We start from the raw sequence: 20,087 nt of genomic DNA, 5'->3' as shown, positions 1-20,087 counted from the left end.
CGTGAATGTCCAAGCGCGCCTCATCTCCAGTGATGGCACTGACTTCGTGGAGGTCTTCACCAGTTAGAGGATGGAGGGCTGGTTCGATTACTACGTCTTTACAGATGGTTTTAAGCATCAGTGCAATGGTGTTTCGGAGTTCATTGTGTCGTAGTGACACAAATCCCCCCTTTTTGCAAGATAGGGCATGCTGCAAATCGAACGGACTGCCACATTCACAAAGCGTTGGTAGTCGTTTCAGTTGGTACCCATAACGAATACGGATGAGATCCCAGAAAAGAAATATCAAAATGTCCAGGGGTAATTCATGAAAAAAATAATATATCCTCCACCCCCCATGAACGGATTCTTTCTGGAAGAGCCCATTGCACTTAGCACCCTGATTTCCTTAACCCACTCATCAACTTTTTCTTGCATGAAGGTTCTTCTAAAAGAAGAATGTCCTAATGCTGCCCCTAGGTGTCTTTTACCTTTAGATGTTATATTAACACCTGTTCCCTCGAAGATCTCTTTGCTTGTGGGAGAAAGGCTTCCTTGACAACAATCCATGTTTTGCCAGCGTTAGGGAAATAACCGTAGCTTGGTCCTAACTGGCATAGTTTGTCCCACCAGCGCCGGAGACTTCTGAGTGTGCCTGCTGCAGTTATGTCGTCAGCATAAGCAGCAATCTTAGATTTTCCTGTTGAGAGAACTGGAGGAGCCTTAGAAGTAGTGGTATAGTTGCTATCGGGTAAGTTGCCATGGCTACTGGGTCACCTTGGGTGGTACCTTCTCTGGACTTTAACTCCCCTCCACCAGCAATAATCCCTCCTTCGTTGCAAAGAATATCTTAAGAGAACTTATTTTCCTTTTACTACTCATATATGTCTGAGATTTTACTATTGACCCCCTTAGCCCTAATCATGTGGGTTCCAGAGCTGGGAACAATATTCCAAATGGGGGATGATTAACGACTTCCACAGTGTTGTCATCACTTTTCTACTTCTGGATTTGAAAGTTTTTAAAACCCAGCCGACAAGTTCTGTTGATTTCTTGACCATACCATTGATATGCTTGAAGTTAGTATCATCTGTTACATACAGTCACTTTCGGTCAGGGTTGTGGATGGCAAAATATGTCGTTCTTTATTATCGTTTTTTCGTTTATTGTCGTTTTTATTCGTTTCTCGTTTTTTATTCGTTAGTAAAACTACACCAAGGTCTTTCACTGCAGATTTTTCTTCAATGATTTTCGAGTATCAGTAAAGTAGCTATTGCTAGTAGTCATCTGTTTGCCAATGAATGTGTTCAAATTTCTTACCATTCAACATCATGTTGTTATCTAATGCCCATTTGGTGGGGGCGTACGGTATTTCGGAATTGCGGAAATCGACCCTTTTTTCTTCGGAATTTCGGAAATCGGGCAAAATCCTTCGGTATTTCGGAATTCTGAAATTGTTTCGGTATCGGAAATCCATGAATTTTTCCTTCGAAATTTCGGTATTATAAAGTTTTTATCCCCCTTTTTCGGAATTCATACTTTCAAGAATACTTAAATGATTCCCCTTTCCCACAGGAGGAGGGTTGGTACTGAAACCTTAGACATATACGAATACTAAAAGGGTTTTCGAGAATTTTAAGGTAGATTTAGACACAAACCACCCAATTTTGGTCTTTAAGGAAAACTTTTGTCTTCTCGGGACCATTTTTCTCAAGAGTGCTGATTAATTAAAGACATTTTAGGTTACAAAAAATTGAATATATAAATCATTTTTTTAAATAAATAGAAGAAATAGAAAGAAATGCAATATCATAGTGCAACTGTACCTTCAAAACTTTTCGATATCTCTTGAATCTGCATAACAATGTCTTTACTTTTGAGATCCCTTAATATCTCAAGACTTAAGTTTCTGAACGTCATTGCAAGACGCCTGTCATTTATATCGTCTCTTTTAATCGAGTGCATCCATTTATAACGTGCTTCTCCATCTAATACAAACAGCGAACGCCTCACAAGCGGAATTTGCACTTCCTCTAAAACACAATTCGACGTTTGCACTGTATTCAATCCATGGTTCGATGATGTTACTTTTTCCAATCCACTATTTGGGGTTGGTGCTTTACTCAAAGTTAATATAGTAGTATCCAAAAGGTTTAGAGTTACCAATTGGTCGCCCCATAACCAAACATCATCTATATGAGGGTCTATAGAGGAGCCTCTCTCTGGTGTATATTCTAAGTTACAAAGTTCGACTGGTGTAAATTCATTTAATCGTTCATTTGTAGGTAACTTTCCAATCAGTTTTTCAGTATAAGACGGGAATCCGTTGAATGATCCCAGCTTGACTTTTCGTTTTTTGAAATTCGCTTTTGGTCCAAAATCCTGTAAATATTGAGCAAATGATACTTAAAATACCAGCAAGTTCTTTATTACAATAATGCTAAAGTCATGAATAGTCTATCAGTTCATGAAATTTCAAAGAATTAAATCGCTTTATGCATGAAAATATAATTCAAATAATGTGCTTCTTTCTTCAGTAGATATATAATATAGATATATAATACTGACATTAAAGGCATAAAACTTCTTAGTTTCCCCATTCCCAATCAAAAACTTCCCTACCTGTTATGGGAATAGTCCCATATTATATGACGTCATACAATGATATGGTAATTTACAGTTAACGCAAATTAAGTTTTTATTACTGCTCTTTTTGTTTTTCTAGTTCAATTTTAATTGCATTTTTTGTCTTAGATATTTTTAACAGTTAATGTATTCCCCTAGGAAATTAGAAATTTTGTGGCCTCAGAAGCGACTCCGTTTTTGTTCATTTGCTTTTTGATAATCACGGTGTAAAGAGCTGTGTTAGAGAGAAGACCTCTATGTTGAGAATTTTTGTAGTAAATCTCTATGTCGAGATAAAAGTGTTTTTCTCCTCGAAGTTACAGAGGCATTGTGAAGTTCATGTCAAATACTATATTGTTTTATTTGGAGTATGTGTTTGCTATAGTGCACGCTGGAATCGCTTTTAGTAAGTTTATTTTCACGTTATTTTCTTAGTATTTTCTAGAATATCTACTGCTCGTGTGCTTCTTTCATCCTGTGGTGTTTGCTTGTTTCTCGCTTCTTTTCGTCTTCGTCAGCCTGGTCCTGTAGCTTTTTCTGTGATTTGGGTCATGTTTTTCTGAGTGTCTTATATTATGGTCTTGCGCTACAGGACCCTTAGTTCAATATTTTAATATTTTTCATTTTTATAATTTTTCTCCTTTTGTATCTTATTTTAGCTAAAAGTCGAAATACCAGTAAAGGCAAACTTTAAGACGTGTGCACATTCTCCAACAGTAAAAGCGAAAGTGCTACCATGTCCTCCAATTCGCCCTTGCAAAAGGTGTTACGCGATAAAAGAAGTGCCGAACGTTCCTTTAACAAACAGTACGACATCGTAATCGAGGGGCTTGCTGATGATGACGAATCCTACTTAGATGGTGAATTGAAGCTGCTCAACACCGATTTCGAAAATCTAAAGATTACCCACGGCAAAGTCCAGTCATTTAGTGAAGGAGACGAATATGACGCAAATGAACTTTGGTTCGACATTATCGAGGACAAAATGACTGTTCTAAAAGGAGACATTCGTCTCTGGAAACGCAATCTCAAGGACCTGAAGGAACCGGTAGCCGGTAGAGAACGTTCCCTCATCCCAGAAGTATCTTCAGTTCTTCAGCCCAAAAATTCGTCATTCCTAAACGACATTGCAACTGACAACATATCTAATGAGGAAGAAACAACTTCGAGTAAAAACCATCAAGCTGCTCGACAACAAAGTTCAAACGAAACCTTAGATCAATCATCCACCATTTTGGTCCCAAAGAATCAGAATAGTGCTATCAACGAGACTTTATGTAGATTATTGGAGCAACAGGGAGCGCCAGACGTAACGATTGACAAATTTGACGGCAATCCTCTTGAATACAAGTACTTCATCGCCACGTTTATGGAGGCTGTTGATAGCAAGGTCTGCACTGATAGAGGACGACTACTTCGACTCAATCAACATCTTGAAGGAGAGCCAAAGGAGCTTGTTCGACACTGCATCCAAGAACCGCCATCTCTCGGCTATTGCCACGCATTACAACTCCTCAAGGACCAGTACGGTGATCCCTACAGAGTTTTCGTTGCATACAGACAAGAACTACAACAATTACCTGCAGTCAATCCTGATGATGGAGCAGCATTCCGAAAGTTCTATGGTCACCTCCTAAAATGTAAAACCAGTATGACATCTAAAGACTACATTCAAGCTTTAGACTCACCCGAATTTCTTCGTACCTTACAATTAAAGCTACCTTCCAGGATCCAAGATAGATGGAATCGTACTGCTATGCGTATTCGAGATTCATACAACATCATTCCGAGCTTTGATGATTTCACAAACTTTGTAAAAGACGAAATGAAACTCGTAAATGATCCAATGTTTTCACGTGAAGCTGCAGGTCCAGTATCCTACGATAGAGCTTCACGATCAGACGCTTCAAGAAGACGAGGAGGCTTCCGATCAAATGCCACTGGAGTAGATAAAGACCAACCAACACCTAGCTGTCCAATGTGCAAGTCTACACAACATGATCTCGACGACTGCAGAGAGTTTCTGCAGCTCGATTCCGAAAACCGTAAGAAGTACGTCTTCAATCATCGCCTTTGTTTCTGCTGTTTACAACCGAATCACACTGCCAGAGAATGCAGATCAAAGAAAACGTGCAAGGTTTGTCGCATGTCCCATCCAACTTCACTGCATGCTCCACGAAGAAGATTTCCTCCACCTACTGCAACTCCTCAACCAAACGTTTCTCCGACTCCTCCACCAAACGTTCCTCCGACTCTTCCACCAAGAACTGACGATAAAATTGATAATGTTGAACAGTCGTTTAGTAATAAATGTACAGATATTCACGAGAACTCTGTATCCGTGTCCGTTGTTCCAGTCTGGTTGTATCACTCAAGCAACCCGACCAAGAAGGTATCCACTTATGCTCTCCTCGACAGTTGTAGTCAAGGTTCATTCATCACTGAGGATATTATGAACGATTTAAACTTGAATGGAATCTCTACTACGATTACAATTAAAACTTTGAATAATGAAGCATCAGAACCATCATTTGCTGTAAACGGTCTGGTTGCTCAACCATATTTCGAAGTTGATGGATGCAAGAACGTCACCTTACCAAAACTCTTCTCCAGAAAGAATCTACCAACTGAGCCAGGAGAGATTCCTACCAGATGTTCCTTGGCGAAATACACTTATCTTAAAGATCTTCTTCAGTACGTACCTGTCAATGCATCCAATCTTCAGTTCGGCATCCTCATCGGAGTCAATTGTGTTCGAGCACTTGAGCCATTAGAAGTAGTAAATTCAGAGGGTAATGGACCATACGCATACAAGACACGACTTGGTTGGTGCATTACTGGGCCAAAAAGCTGTCGACAGAATGGGACTATCAACTGCAGACGTACCTCAATCACCTCGTCCACAAAGATCAAAGAGGAATCCTTGAAAGATATGATGATTCAAATGTACCAACAAGACTTCGTTGAACCAGACCAACACCAAGCTAGCCTTTCAGTAGAAGATAGACGATTCCTATATACAATGGATACTGGTACAAAGTTACAGGATTCGCACTACATTTTACCAGTTCCATTTCGTTCAGAAGATTTATCATTACCAAACAATCGGTCCCAAGCCTTCAATCGAGCAATGTGGCTAAAGAAAAAGTTAGAAAGACGTGATCAGTTCCGTGATGACTACGTAAAGTTCATGCAGGAGCTCCTGTCGAAAGAGTATGTCGTCAAGTGCGAAAAACCTCCAACCGTAGGTAAAGTCTGGTACGTACCGCACCACGGCGTATACCACCCGCAAAAACCAGAAAAGATACGGGTGGTCTTTGATTGCAGCGCTTCATTCGTTGGCCGATGTCTTAACAAGGAGATACTACAAGGTCCAGATTTGATTAATTCGCTTGTTGGTGTTCTTTGTCGATTTCGTAGCAACCATGTCGCATTCATGGGTGATATCGAGAAAATGTATTATCAAGTACGTCTACCTGAAGAGCATCAAGATTTCTTCCGAATCCTCTGGTGGCCCAACGGTGATACAAATCAGAAATTGCAAGAATATCGAATGACAGTCCATCTCCAGGGTTGTATATCTTCACCATCATGTGCAAACTATGCCCTCAAACGTACAGCCGAAGACAACAAAGCAGATTTCGATGTCAAAGTCGTTCAAATGGTCAAAAGAGATTTCTACGTCGATGATTTCCTCAGCTCCGAAGTTGACGAGAAATCTGCATCAAAAGCTATCAATGATGTAAAGGCTCTGTGCAAACGTGGAGGCTTCAATTTGTTGAAATTCGTAAGCAATAGTCGTGTCGTTATGAACAACATTGACAACACAGAGCTGGCAAAGAGTGTCAAGGATCTCGATTTATCGAACGACGAACTCCCATGTGAAAGAGCTCTTGGAGTCACATGGTTTGTAGATGACGACACAATCGGTTTCAAGATCTCCTTCAAAGAAAAGCCACCGACACGAAGAGGTATATTGGCCACGATTTCGTCGATCTACGATCCGTTGGGTCTTGCCAGCCCTTTCCTTTTGGTGGGAAGGTTGATCCTTCAACAGCTTGTGAAGGATCATTATCAATGGGATGAAGAAATTCCAAACGAAAAGCGAATTGCTTGGGAACGTTGGAAAGAAGACCTCCAAAATCTACGATCAAGAGTGCCACGATGCTTCAAACCATTCAACTTTGGTGAGATCGTTTATTTTTCCCTCCATACCTTCTGTGATGCGTCTGATGTGGGATACGGAGTAGCATCTTACCTTCGTCTTGAAAACACCAACGGGGATGCTACAGTCAACCTTGCCATGGGAAAGTCGAGAGTTGCCCCTATTAAATATGTGACCACTCCTAGAATGGAGCTTACAGCCGCCGTCTTGGCAGTTCGTATTGCGAACATTTTGCTTAAAGAGTTTACCTTCCCAGATTTAGAAACCTTCTTCTGGACTGACAGCAAGGCAGTACTTGGGTACATCTCAAATGAAGCCAGACGATTTCATACGTTTGTAGCAAACAGGACACAGATGATTCGTGACAGCAGTGACATCAAAGATTGGTTCCATGTCAACACTGACGAGACACCAGCAGATGATGCATCCAGAGGTTTATCAACATCAGATTACGATAAAGTCCATCGTTGGTTTCTTGGCCCTCGATTCTTGAAGCTTCCCAAAAGTGAATGGCCAATTGGAACCGAAAAGTTCGACATTGCATTGGATGACCCAGAAGTTAGGCTCAACGTCATGAAAACAAAAGTTGCAACTCCTAACGATTCTATCACAAATCTACTCAATCGGGTATCGTCATGGTTTAAAATCAAGCGAATCATTGCCATCATCCTCATCTGGCACCAAAAGAAGCCAAAACCTCTGACCACTGATATTATCCAAGCTGCTGAGCTAAAGATTATCAAACATCATCAACAAACACATTTCTATCACGAGATTCAACAGCTTATAAAAGGGAAAGGAGTCAACAGAACGTCAAATTTATCAAACCTCAAGCCGTTCGTCGACACTCATGGCACCGTACGAGTTGGTGGCAGATTGAAACAAAGTACAATCGAGTTTAACATCAAGCATCCAATAATCATCTCAAACAAAGGTCCATTGGCGTCATTGATCATCAGATGGTATCACCAGAGAACAAATCATTGTGGTCGCATCATCACTATCAACAGCATCCGAACCGCTGGATTTTGGATCATTCACTGCACGTCCCTTGTCAAGAGTGCTATCTTCAAGTGTGTTACATGCAGAAAGATACGCTGGAAGCCCTCGATCCAACAGATGTCAGACCTACCTGAGGATCGCATTGCCGAATCTGCGCCATTTACCTATTCTGGTGTCGACGTATTTGGACCATTCACTATCAAGGACGGACGTAAGCGCCCTAAACGTTACGGGTTTTTGTTCACGTGCTGTTCAAGTCGAGCAATCCATCTGGAGAGTATTCACACACTCGAAACAGATTCGTTTATCCAAGGATTAAGAAGATTGATCTCGAGAAGGGGCAATGTGAGAGTTCTTCGTTCCGACCGAGGTACGAATTTTGTCGGAGCCGACAACGAATTGCAAGCCTTATTCAGTCAAATGGACCACGATCGAATTCAATCGTTTATGCAAATCAACGGAGGAGATTGGCTCGTCTGGAAATTTAACCCACCAAAATCAAGCCACATGGGTGGAGTCTGGGAAAGACAAATCCGCAGCGTACGTTCCATCTTATGCAACCTCATGGATCATCATGGAGATTGTGTTGACGATGAATCGTTTAGGACCTTCCTCTGTGAAGCTGAATGTACTGTCAACTCGAGACCGTTAACCTACGACAGCATTGGAGATCCACAGAGTCCAATCCCAATCAGCCCAATCACTTTGTTGACTGGAAAAAGCCAGCTCGTACTACCTCCTCCAGGGAATTTCACCTCGAGCACCACTATGTACTGCAGACAGAGATGGAGACGAGTTCAACATCTAGCGAACGAATTCTGGACACGCTGGCGCAAAGAATATCTCAACACCCTCCAAGAACGACGCAAATGGCCATCAACCAGACGAAATCTGAGTATCGGTGATGTAGTCTTGTTGAAAGATGGTGATCTCTTCCGTAATAACTGGAACATGGGAATCGTTCTGTCGACAAAACAAAGCGCTGACGGTCTTGTTCGTTCTTGTACGTTGAAAACGAGATCAGGAATATTTGAGCGACCGATTCACAAATTAGTCCTATTACTTGAATCCGAGTAGAAAGGTCCGATCCCAGCCGTGGGAGCCTTACTGATTGAAATATTCGGAAAAAGATTGTGTTTATCTTTTTGGAGAGCCATGTTATGGGAATAGTCCCATATTATATGACGTCATACAATGATATGGTAATTTACAGTTAACGCAAATTAAGTTTTTATTACTGCTCTTTTTGTTTTTCTAGTTCAATTTTAATTGCATTTTTGTCTTAGATATTTTTAACAGTTAATGTATTCCCCTAGGAAATTAGAAATTTTGTGGCCTCAGAAGCGACTCCGTTTTTGTTCATTTGCTTTTTGATAATCACGGTGTAAAGAGCTGTGTTAGAGAGAAGACCTCTATGTTGAGAATTTTTGTAGTAAATCTCTATGTCGAGATAAAAGTGTTTTTCTCCTCGAAGTTACAGAGGCATTGTGAAGTTCATGTCAAATACTATATTGTTTTATTTGGAGTATGTGTTTGCTATAGTGCACGCTGGAATCGCTTTTAGTAAGTTTATTTTCACGTTATTTTCTTAGTATTTTCTAGAATATCTACTGCTCGTGTGCTTCTTTCATCCTGTGGTGTTTGCTTGTTTCTCGCTTCTTTTCGTCTTCGTCAGCCTGGTCCTGTAGCTTTTTCTGTGATTTGGGTCATGTTTTTCTGAGTGTCTTATATTATGGTCTTGCGCTACAGGACCCTTAGTTCAATATTTTAATATTTTTCATTTTTATAATTTTTCTCCTTTTGTATCTTATTTTAGCTAAAAGTCGAAATACCAGTAAAGGCAAACTTTAAGACGTGTGCACATTCTCCAACACTACCTTATTGGTATATATTTTCGCGTGTTACAAATTTTCGCGGGTACTTAATTTCGCGAGTTTTTTGGTCAATTTTCGCGAAATTTAATACTGTTTAAATTTTTCAAAATTACAAAATCGCCAAATTAAATACACGCAAAAAATTTTTGTTAGTATTTTTACATCAAAAACGTTGTGTTTCAAGTAAAATCAGTCTTTTTCTTGCTTTATATTCCCACTTTCTGAAAATACCTAGTGAATCGCGAAATTTAATACATGCGAAAATTTTCCAGAAGTCAGGAATCGCGAAATTTAATGCACGCGAAACACGTTTTTTCGAAAAAATTTGTAACACGCGAAAATATATACCAATAAGGTATTTGGAAACTTTTTCTCGATAGGGAAACAAAAATCTGCTTTGTTTACAAAAATTCTACCGGGTGACCCACGAAAAAGTTCAGACGTTTCTCGACGTCTTGAGGCCGAACAAATGTCCCAAAGTGCTTGGAATTTAGATATTTAGAAAGTAGATATCCTAACTTAAAATTTGAGCTATCACTTTTTAAATTTGACCAATTTGTTCTCTACTTATAAGCTTTTAAAGTCAAAATTCACTTTTCGAAAAGTGTAAAAAACACGTAAAAAAGGGGTATCAAATTTGGTATTTTTAGACGCTTTTGATATACAGTTTTTGAAAAAAATCTGAAAAATCTACAAAAGCGCCAATTTTTATAAAAACTAGTCTTGTTTTAAGCAAAAATTACTTTTAAAGGTGTTTTTATTTGTCATAAAACTCGTTAAATAAGTCAATTTGTAAGTGATTTTCTAATTGATTGCATAAATTCAATACCTCTTTTTTACGTGTTTTTTACACTTTCCGAAAAGTGAATTTTGACTTTAAAAGCTCATTAGTAGAGAACAACTTGGTCAAATTTAAAAAGAGATAGCTCAAATTTTAAGTTAGGATATGTACTTTCTAAATATCAAAACTCCAAGCACCTTGGGACATTTTTTCGGCCTCAAGATGTCGGGAAACGTCTGAACTTTTTCGTGGGTCACCCGGTATTTCCCGTTGAAAACGGACGATGAAAAGTTCTTGATCAAAACGGGAAACCGAAAAGTAATGAAATTTTCAATCTGGAAACAGTTTCCTTTTCGGGTTATTTTCACCTTATTCCCGTTCGGGAAATATTTCCCGTTAAAGCAATACCTTATTGGGAAAAACTTCGTCGGGGAAAAGTGACCAAATTTTGGACAAGTGACGAAAGTTTTCCCCGGCCTTAATGCGTTTACCAACTACTAGCAAGTGACGAATTTTTCCCCGACGAAAATTTTCACCGACAAAAATTTTCCCCGATAAGGTACCTGCCTTTTCATGTAGTAGTGGTACCGACTGGCAAAGTCAAACCCGAATAAAGCTCGAAGGTGAACATTTCATGGGACAGACAATTTTTCTTTATTGCATATTTTGGTCAAAAAGACCATCTGCAAATCTAAATTTATCGCTAAAATTGTGTATAAACTGTCAAAATTTACCTGTTTCCGCCGACCAGACTGTGATAGTTTCCATTCTCCTTCATCAATCCCTGTCACCAATGCTCTCTCTTCCTCAGAGGTTACAAAGGCTTGAGTGATATGTATTCCTTCTATTTGCAACTGTGAAGGAGTGTTATCCTCATGTAACTGACACCAATTATAGAAAGCATTCGAATGTTCGATTGCGTCGCTTGGTGGTATTTGAATGGAGCCATTAAACATTTTACCACATGAAGGACAAAACCAATAATATTGTATTTGAGTATTGTGATTTGTTGATGACGATGAATATTTGTTACACAAAAGACATGATCGAATACCAGTACAGTTGCAAGCCAAAGCTTCTTCAGTCATATTTTATGTCTTTTTGTCTGAGAAAAACAATAATGAAATTAAGAATTTCGAATCTACTAAGATTTGTGCATGGGTTCGGAATTTTTTTTCGCGGGTGTAACCTGGTGTAACATCAAATTAAAGTTTTGCTTGAGTGAGCGAGCGAGCGTTTTTTTGTAAATTTTACTTCATTAGCCAAAAAAAGAGAGTACTTTACCTAAGGTAAAGGTACCTCAAGAGTACTTTAAACTCGAAAAAACTAAGCCAAGCAGCACTATGTATCCCTATTTCTCAAGCTACTCAAAAACCACGTCTAATAGTAGCTATAGTATCATGTGTGATTAGATAAAGTGTAGACCTCATTTGAAAACTAATTTTAAATATAAAAACTTTAGACATATATAGTACAATCGGTGTAAATGTAATAAACACTAAATATTTAACAATACATAAGTAATCGGGCTAGGAAAAAATAACTTGATAATTTATCACTACAATCAGTGCCGAAATATATTGGCAATTTTGGCATTTTAACGTTTTTTAGAATTTAAAGCTCAGGCGAGGATTGCGAATTTCAGTACTTCAACTTTGTTTCATAAGATTTTTTCGATTCGGGAGGGGTCAAGTGTCTTCCAGGCTATATTCTCAGCCATAACATTGGAAAATTGTTGAGCTTTTAGATCCTGAGATCCTTAGGTCCCTAAAGTCTTAAGTCTAATTTTAAAATCCAAAGTTAAAACTCAACTTTCTAACCGTACTTTAGTTTAAAGCACTTGAAAATCACTTGCAGTTTTAAAGTTTTAAAACAATTCCCCTTTTGTGCCAAATATTATGGCGGTGATTGTAGAAGACCATTTTTTATCAACTGGAGGACGATTTGCCTTTCAAACGTAAATAAACTTTTCGACTCTGTATTGCCTGTTGAATCCAAATTAGTTCTAACATTAAGTCTATTTGTTGGGTTTTCAAACTTTCCTTGTCCAGCGGTTGCTCAGGATTCTGTTCAATATACGTTGAATGTAAATCGAACGACTTATCAGTTAGCCAGCTTTCAGTAAGAAGACGCTGTTCTTGTCTACAATGTGGTTGGATGTCTATTGATATTGATTCCTTTTGATTATCGAAAGAGTTTTCTTTATCTGAAGATTCAACTTCTAAAACAGTATCAACTTGACCATCCTGGACATTTTTTGTCTGGACAATTTTGGTTAGATTTTCCACCAAACCAATACTAGCAGATTCAACATTCATGGGAGGTGCCAGTTTTTCATCATCACAATTATTTGTACCGCTCCATTCATTAGAAGTAGCATTCTCAACAGCATTGTCTTCTTTTTCAAAATAGGGTAAACATAAACAAGGTTTTGGCCATGATATTTTCTCTTCAACCTTTTCACCAAGTTCTGTTTCAATTTCATTTAAAATTTCTTCAAATTCTTGTCTGGTCTGTAAAATAAATTTTCTCGTTCGATAACCCTTCCATGTAGCTTGAATCTGTGTTATTGCCTCATTCTGCTTTATGGAAAGTGCTTCCATTTTTGATTAGTTGAACTGTGAAGAATAATTGGTAGTTACAATGTATTATTGATTGTATGAAAATACAAGTGATACTTTTATGGACCTACCTGGTTATGCATTTAACACATAATTGATATCTACGTGAGCGTGACCATTAAACAATCATTCAGAACACAAATAGTGATGATCTATTAAAATTTGTCGTTTGTTTCTTATAAAGAAAACGTTCAGAAACCAAAATTTCATGCTCTTGAAATATTCTTTCATATTCAACACTTTGTGAGCAAAGAAACATATCTCATCAAAAAATTCAGTAATTTTAAGAACATTGATGTATGCTTATTAATAGTGATTCTTATAGATATAGATGCATTTTTGAGCTGAAAAATTCTTTTTTTACAAAAATCTGCTTGAGACATCTTTTACCTACTTTCATGCAAAAAGTCAGAAAAAATTAATGATCCAATATCTCAAAGTCCAAAAAACCCTTTTTTAGCCGTTTTTTAGCCGTTTTTTAGCTGAAATTTACCCCAAAAATTATTTTTCAAAAATCGAGCTCCGTTACATTCGAAGGTTTATAGTTATGCATCTTTGAGGAAAAAATCATAAAGAATGAAAGAGCCAATCTCGAGAAAAGCTAATACCTAAGTAATTGATAATGTGCTTATAAAAAAATATCGAATTGGGCCAGTTTTTCTATAAAAACATGTCAAGCAACCAAAATTTCATGTCTAAAAACACATATTCTTCAAAAGTAAGCCCTCATTGGCAAAAAAAACATCTGTCTCATTAAAAAATTTAATAATTTGACTAAAAACTTTGATGTATGCTTATTAATAGTGATTCTTATAGATAAGCATACGTTTTTTGAGCCAACAAAATTTCTTTGCAAAAATCTGCTTGAGCCATCTTTTACCTATGATGGTACCCTACTTTCATGCAAAAAATCAGAAAAAATTAATGATCCAATTTTTCACAAAGTCCAAAAAAACTGTTGTTTAGCCGTTTTTTGAAACAAATTTGCCCAAAACATTTTTTTTATCGAAAATCGGGCTCCGTCACATTCGAGGGTTTATAGTTATGCATCTTTGTGCAAAAAATCAGAAAAAACTAACGAGCCAATATTGAGAAAAGCTAGTAACTAACGAACGAATGGACGAACGAACGAACATACAACGGTTAATTTATAGGACCTCCACCGGGGTAGGTCCAACAATAGGGAACAGTATGAAAACCACTGAAATTAATACAAATTTCAAGCCTTGAAAAGAACGTTCATTGGATAGTAGTACGTAGGTTGACATCATTTGTGTACTCCTAAGTAAGGGTGAAGCAAGAGCCTAAAAATTGCTGATTTTGTAGCAAAAAGTAATTTTAGAATGGAATTTTAAAATGGTTGTAATTGCGTAGTTGCAATCATCACAAAGAATGAAAAATAGGTTCAAAAATAATGTTTTTCACCTACAAAAGACTAATTTTGTTAAAATATTAATCTCCAATTTCTTTCATTCTGGTTTTGCAGAAAAAAATTCGTATAAAGTGAAAATAAAATATATAACATTTTAAATTAAAATCTAATTGTGTGGTGAAACTTTTTCAAATGGAAGTGTATCCTGTTTTGAAAATCTTAGCAAAAATTTTACATACAATAAAACATTTTTAAACTTTTTGAAATTATTGATAAGTACACTAAGGAAAATTTTAAAAATTCAATTATTAAGTTCATTTTATAGTACAAAAATATAATTCATCCCGGTAACAAAAAATATATACATTTAATTAAATAGTCAATTTCATGGTAATTACCTTTTTCATTACCTAAATAGGGAGAGGTAAAAACAACATAATATTCATCCAAGCAGTTTTTTAATGCTCTTTTGGCTTATAGAGGGGCTTCACATATTTAGGTATTGGTATTCTGGTATTTGATGGAAAAATGGCTGACATTCATTACAAAATCGTTTGGTATTTCATAGCTTTGGAAGCTCCGGCCACCTACCTGTATTACACAAAATTTGAGTCCAAGCAACAAGCATAACAAATGGAATTTATAGATAAACCTAGGAGGACTCTGTTATCAGCTTTTCAGGCTGAAAACTATTAAAAATTACAGCATTTATATTATAGTCAAATTTTAAAAACTCCTATTAATAATCCTAAATATCAATGCACTTATAGAGTTTCACCAATCCTAGTCCATATTGCACCACCAAAATATGTATGTAATTGTTCAAAAGTGGTCTTGTCATTATCCTGTTCTACATCTGGTAATAATATGTTATTCTTTTTCACAAGTTCTTGACTAGGTGCTGAAACACGGTTTCCTTTAATTGTTTTGCGCCCAGTATTAGGACTCTTCTCTCGAGCTATATTATCTGAGCTACTAGAACGGTTAACATGTTTAACAGATAAACTTTTTGTTTTCATTCGAGTCACTGTGGATACTTTTGCAACTTTTTCCTTCACTAATGCACCAGCATCTGAATGCTTTGATCTCCTTGGAGGAGCTTTAGGAGATTGTGCTGGAGAGTCAATAGTGTCCTTGTGATCTAGTAAGGGTTTTGCTTTAGATAAGAGTACTTCACTGGTGTTTTGCTCCTGTGAAAGAGCTGCAAAATCATTATTCGCAGCTGCATCTAAAGCCTTTAAACGTTGCAAATTCTTCTCAAATTCTTTTACAAGCATGTCTAAATATCCATAGGAAGCTGAGGTGATACTTTTCATCCAGCGTTCCATGTCAGTTTCATTATCTGCACATAAGGTATAAGTTCTTGAGGTGGAAGCTTGTAGTGATTGAAATCGTATACAAAAGGAGAAGCGGTCAGCATCACTTACTTCTACACTACAATTTTCTAAGATGATCATTCCAATAGGTTGACGATCATTTGACTTATCAAAATAAAACAGAAGATTGCCTTTCAAGACAAACCAACGCCTTTTATAACTATGACTTAGGTCTGCGCCTTTTTTGAAGAGGAAACCCTCTTTGTCTGTTCCCCTTCTACAACTGCTGTAGGCTGATAAGCCTTTATCATTTATTTTCATGTCTTTAAGTGTTTTTGATGTTTGTTCACTTCTAAAATTAAAACATATTTTGAATTGGACGATGTACAAGTTAAAATCATTACTCTTTTTCTTAGGTGATTAAAATGCCCAGCAACTCTGGGAAGACTTGTAAACAAATGGTTCAGTTTTTTAGCAAATACTGACCAATAAAATGAGTTACAGTTACATACATTTGATACTTTAAGAAAATCAAAAATCAAATACTTGGAAACACATCTTTGTGAAGTATCATCCTTACAGGCTAGCTCTAAAGCTCTAAAACAGCATCTAGTAACATGAAACCAGAATAAGATTCTTCAATGGAAATCAAAACTATAAAAGTGCAATCCCAAACATCAATTTGTTGGATCTAACTAAATAAAAAACGGTACTGTCATCATTGACAGGAATAATAGGAAGGTCACCGCACCGCATAATGAAGCGTGTTTAAATGAATATCATTAATATAAGAATATCTTATGTGCTTACTTTCAGTAAACTTAGAGTGCTTCATTAAAGATGAAGAAGGTAAGAAGATAAAAAATGCGCTGGTTAATTTTCATTGTAAAAGTTTGGTCAATCATCGCTGAAAGTTTGAAAAAGCTTTTCCGACGCAAAAGAAAATGTGAAGGATTAGAAGGGCTATATTACCTTATCACTCAATTTACCAAGTTATAAATCGACGGGGAAGTTGTTGAATACCAAGCAAAGAAATTTAGTTTTCATCAGGGATTCAGATCTTCTTATTTTCGAATCAGAATTAGATAAGACCTACTTATATGGTAATCCCATTAAGGTATTTTTACAAGCAAAATTTCCTTATCAAAACTGACCACAGCAAATTTGCCATCCCTTTTTCTAAATATAATCTAAATTGGCAGATTAAAAAGCAAAGCGCTCCGGAATCCTCGGACAACACGATCACAAGGTATTTCCCAATGAAAGACTTGACTGGCAGACTGAGAAGTCAAGTAATGAAAATTACCTTTAAAATTTTTTTTGTTATATAAAAAAATGATTCAAAGAACTGACTGACAGACTCAGTTAATAGACCTTTTCTTAAGGTGAAGGCTTCTGCATAAAGACGAAAGACATGTATCTATTTTTCGGATCCAGTATGCGCAGGTATGCGGGAATAGTGTCGGGGCCTCCAGGCGACCTGGTAGGGTTGGGTATGGGTGTGGATTGGGTGTGGTTACATATCAGATTGGCTAGGAATTGGGTTATTATCAGTTAGGGTTAGGGTTGGAGCTCGAAACAAGCACTCTTTTGTGATTTTCTCTTAATACAGTCTGGTCTGCAGTTTGTACAATATAAATAGCCGTCAGAAGCATTGTCCTGGCATGAATCTGTGGCGCAGTGGATAAGGCAATGGGTTTCAAAACATCGGAACTTTGCATTTAGTGGGCTCGAATCCCACCGGTGGTGATCTGTCGGACGACCCTCGACGGGCCAAAACTTTTATTGGAATTCGCGTAAAGCCCGAGTATGGCACGAGCTGTCCCGAGAATTCTGGCAGTGTTCGGGCCACACGCAGGCCACACTCGGGCCACATCCGGGCCAATTTTTGAAAACATGATTTAAACAGGCGTGTAATTTCAGGACTGAATTTTCTTTGAGAAAAACTTGGTTTCTCTTTATTATATTAAATATATGAATGTTGTAAATTCATATAAATATTAAATGTCTTATTTGGTATGAAAGCATAGTTATAAATATACTTAGGGTGGAAATATTTGCTAGTAAACTAGTCCTGGCTTTAAACTGAAGCGTGTCCACGGGAAGCTCGTAAAGTTTTTTTGAGCGATTTATATCCAGACGGTGTCAATCGAACGAATTGAACGCCGAATCAATCAAACGCAATTGAACGCAATCGAATAATTGCAATTCGATTGTCGAACGCAATCGAATCGCAATCGAATATTACCCAGGATTTGATGTTCGATTGCTTCGATTACGTTCGATTGTATTCGATTACATTCGATTGTATTCGATTACGTTTGATTGTATTCGATTACGTTCGATTGATTCAATTGTATTAGATTTTATTTGCTTTAGTATGGTACTTAAGCGCTCGCCCGCCCACGCTAAGAAGCTCTAACAGAGTGATCCAATTTAATTTAATTGCAATCAAACTCATCGAACATAATCGTAATCGAACGGAATCGAAGATTAATCCAATGTAATTGACAATCAATCGAACCAATCGAACATAGTCAACAATCAATCGAACCAATCTAACCTTACTCGAACGCAATCGAACACAATCGAATATTACCCAGGAATCGGCCGTTCGATTGAGATTCGATTACGTTCGACAATCGAATCACAATTATTCGATCGCATTTGATTGCGTTCGATTGGTTCGATTGCGATTTTTGTTCGAAGTTGTTCGATTGACACCGTCTGGATATATATATAAACAAAACAGACAAATCTTATTTTGTACTATTTTGTTTGACTGGACATGCTGAATCAATTTAACATTTAACATGGCCCGAACATGGCCCGAAGAGGCCCGAGAATTCTCGGGCCATGTCGAGGGTCGTTCTGTCGGTAAGTCATTCAGTAAGTTAGAAAACATAGAAATAACTCACAAAGAACCAGAAAGTCAGAAAAACTACGAACAAGAGACTGGAAAGTACGAAATAAGTCCAGATCTGTCTTTCGTCTTTGTGAAGAAGCCACGACCTTTTTTTAAAGAGGCAGTCATGTTGAATAATTATGTACTCCATCCAGCATAAAAACAATTATACAGCCATGCATGATACAGTAATTATGCATGGCTGTATCATTGTTTTTATACTGGAGTACATTTAATTATTCAACACGGCTGCCTCTTTAAAAAAAGGTCTATGTTGTTGAATTATCTGGAATTTTAGTAAAAACTTGTCTCAAAATCAGCAAGCAAAGCCAGCAAACAGCTTGGTAAAATCCGTGTATTTTCATTATATAAACGAAAGTACTTACACATAGTTGTGACGTCGAAAAAGTCAAAACGGTAGAGAACATCGTAAATTCCTTGTCAATTAAGTAGTATAAAAAACGAATCAATCGTAACCGGCATAGCAGGTTTTGTTTTCCCAGAGGAGAACTAAAAACGGCACATCACATTTAATGCGTGAGTGACTTTTTAAGCTAAATATTTCACATTTCTTTACATAAATGGACATAATTCTGTAACTTTTTTGTTACATTGTTTTAAATTGATTTTCAGTTCATTTACTCCCAAGATAATTACTTCGCATCTTTAACGAATTTCAAATCAACAATCACTGTTTGTTACAATTCATTGCACATCGTGTCTTTTAGACGATTCCAATTTCAGATAACTTGAGCTCCACCGCAGATGATTGAAAAATTCAATTCTTCAGGTGCTTCAACTTCACAAACTTCGCCAATCCTGGTGGTGATAAGATTTATATGAGAGTAATTGTCACGAAAAGCGCGAATAACTTATCGAAAAATGGAGATTCCCAAGATTGGCGAAGGCATCTTAAATCTTGGCTAAAGAAAATCTCTTTGATCTTTCGTTTTTTTCTTTTGTTAATTGCTTGCGTCATTGATAACTTGCGAGGTATTTCTCATAATGAAAACACATGGATTTTACCAAGCTGGCAAAGCTCCCCCTCTCTCTCCCAAAACTATTCGAAAACAAAGCAGAAGAAAATAAAATCATAAAATTAGTATATTAATGAAAAAGCTGACAAGACTGCAAATACCTGTATACAAAAACAGACAAAATGCCAGAGACAGGTTTCCATCCAGGTCCAAAGACTTCCCGAGAAGGAGAATTTCCGTCTCCAACTTGAACAAGAAGGGCGGGAGCTTTAGAAGAATGGCGGGGAAGTAAATCATTTTTTAGAGAAAGGTATCATTAATTATATTTTTAATCAAATAATCATCTTTTCTAAACATTAATCTTTAATTTCAATATACTTTTTTTTATCATACCACTTTTATGAACTTCTGATATTTTATAAAAAAGATAATATAGATCTTCCTTGAATTTGATATTTCATTCGGCAATT

General features: G+C 37.1%; 1 protein-coding gene and 1 long non-coding RNA gene across 2 annotated transcripts; both read right to left on the bottom strand.

The window, feature by feature from the left end:
- Positions 1–1,410: 1,410 nt before the first annotated feature.
- Positions 1,411–11,531, bottom strand: LOC136814991 (alpha-ketoglutarate-dependent dioxygenase alkB homolog 4-like). Its single transcript, XM_067071423.1, has 2 exons — positions 11,161–11,531; positions 1,411–2,361 (listed from the first exon to the last, which is right to left on the bottom strand). Exons 1-2 carry the CDS (start codon positions 11,512–11,514, stop codon positions 1,789–1,791), a joined length of 927 nt encoding a protein of 308 aa, XP_066927524.1. The 5' UTR covers positions 11,515–11,531; the 3' UTR covers positions 1,411–1,788.
- Positions 11,532–11,810: 279 nt separating this feature from the next.
- On the bottom strand, positions 11,811–19,883 carry LOC136814970 (uncharacterized). Its single transcript, XR_010847664.1, has 2 exons — positions 19,779–19,883; positions 11,811–13,044 (listed from the first exon to the last, which is right to left on the bottom strand). It is a non-coding gene; the product is annotated as an uncharacterized lncRNA (long non-coding RNA).
- Between the last annotated feature and the right edge of the window lie 204 nt (positions 19,884–20,087).

This window comes from Clytia hemisphaerica, unplaced genomic scaffold, assembly GCF_902728285.1.
Source record: "Clytia hemisphaerica strain Z4C2 unplaced genomic scaffold, Clytia hemisphaerica genome assembly, whole genome shotgun sequence".
Taxonomy (NCBI): Eukaryota; Metazoa; Cnidaria; class Hydrozoa; order Leptothecata; family Clytiidae; genus Clytia; species Clytia hemisphaerica.
Note: the sequence above shows the minus strand (reverse complement) of the source record. Positions and strands in the feature narration are given on the sequence as shown.

Bases quoted from the DNA above. Each gene is read 5' to 3' on its own strand.
- LOC136814991 (XM_067071423.1), bottom strand. From the start codon at position 11,514: ATGACTGAAGAAGCTTTGGCTTGCAACTGTACTGGTATTCGATCATGT. The intron at 2,362-11,160 runs GTAAATTTTGAC...CAATATTTACAG, and splicing joins AGTCTGGTCGGCGGAAACAG to GATTTTGGACCAAAAGCGAA.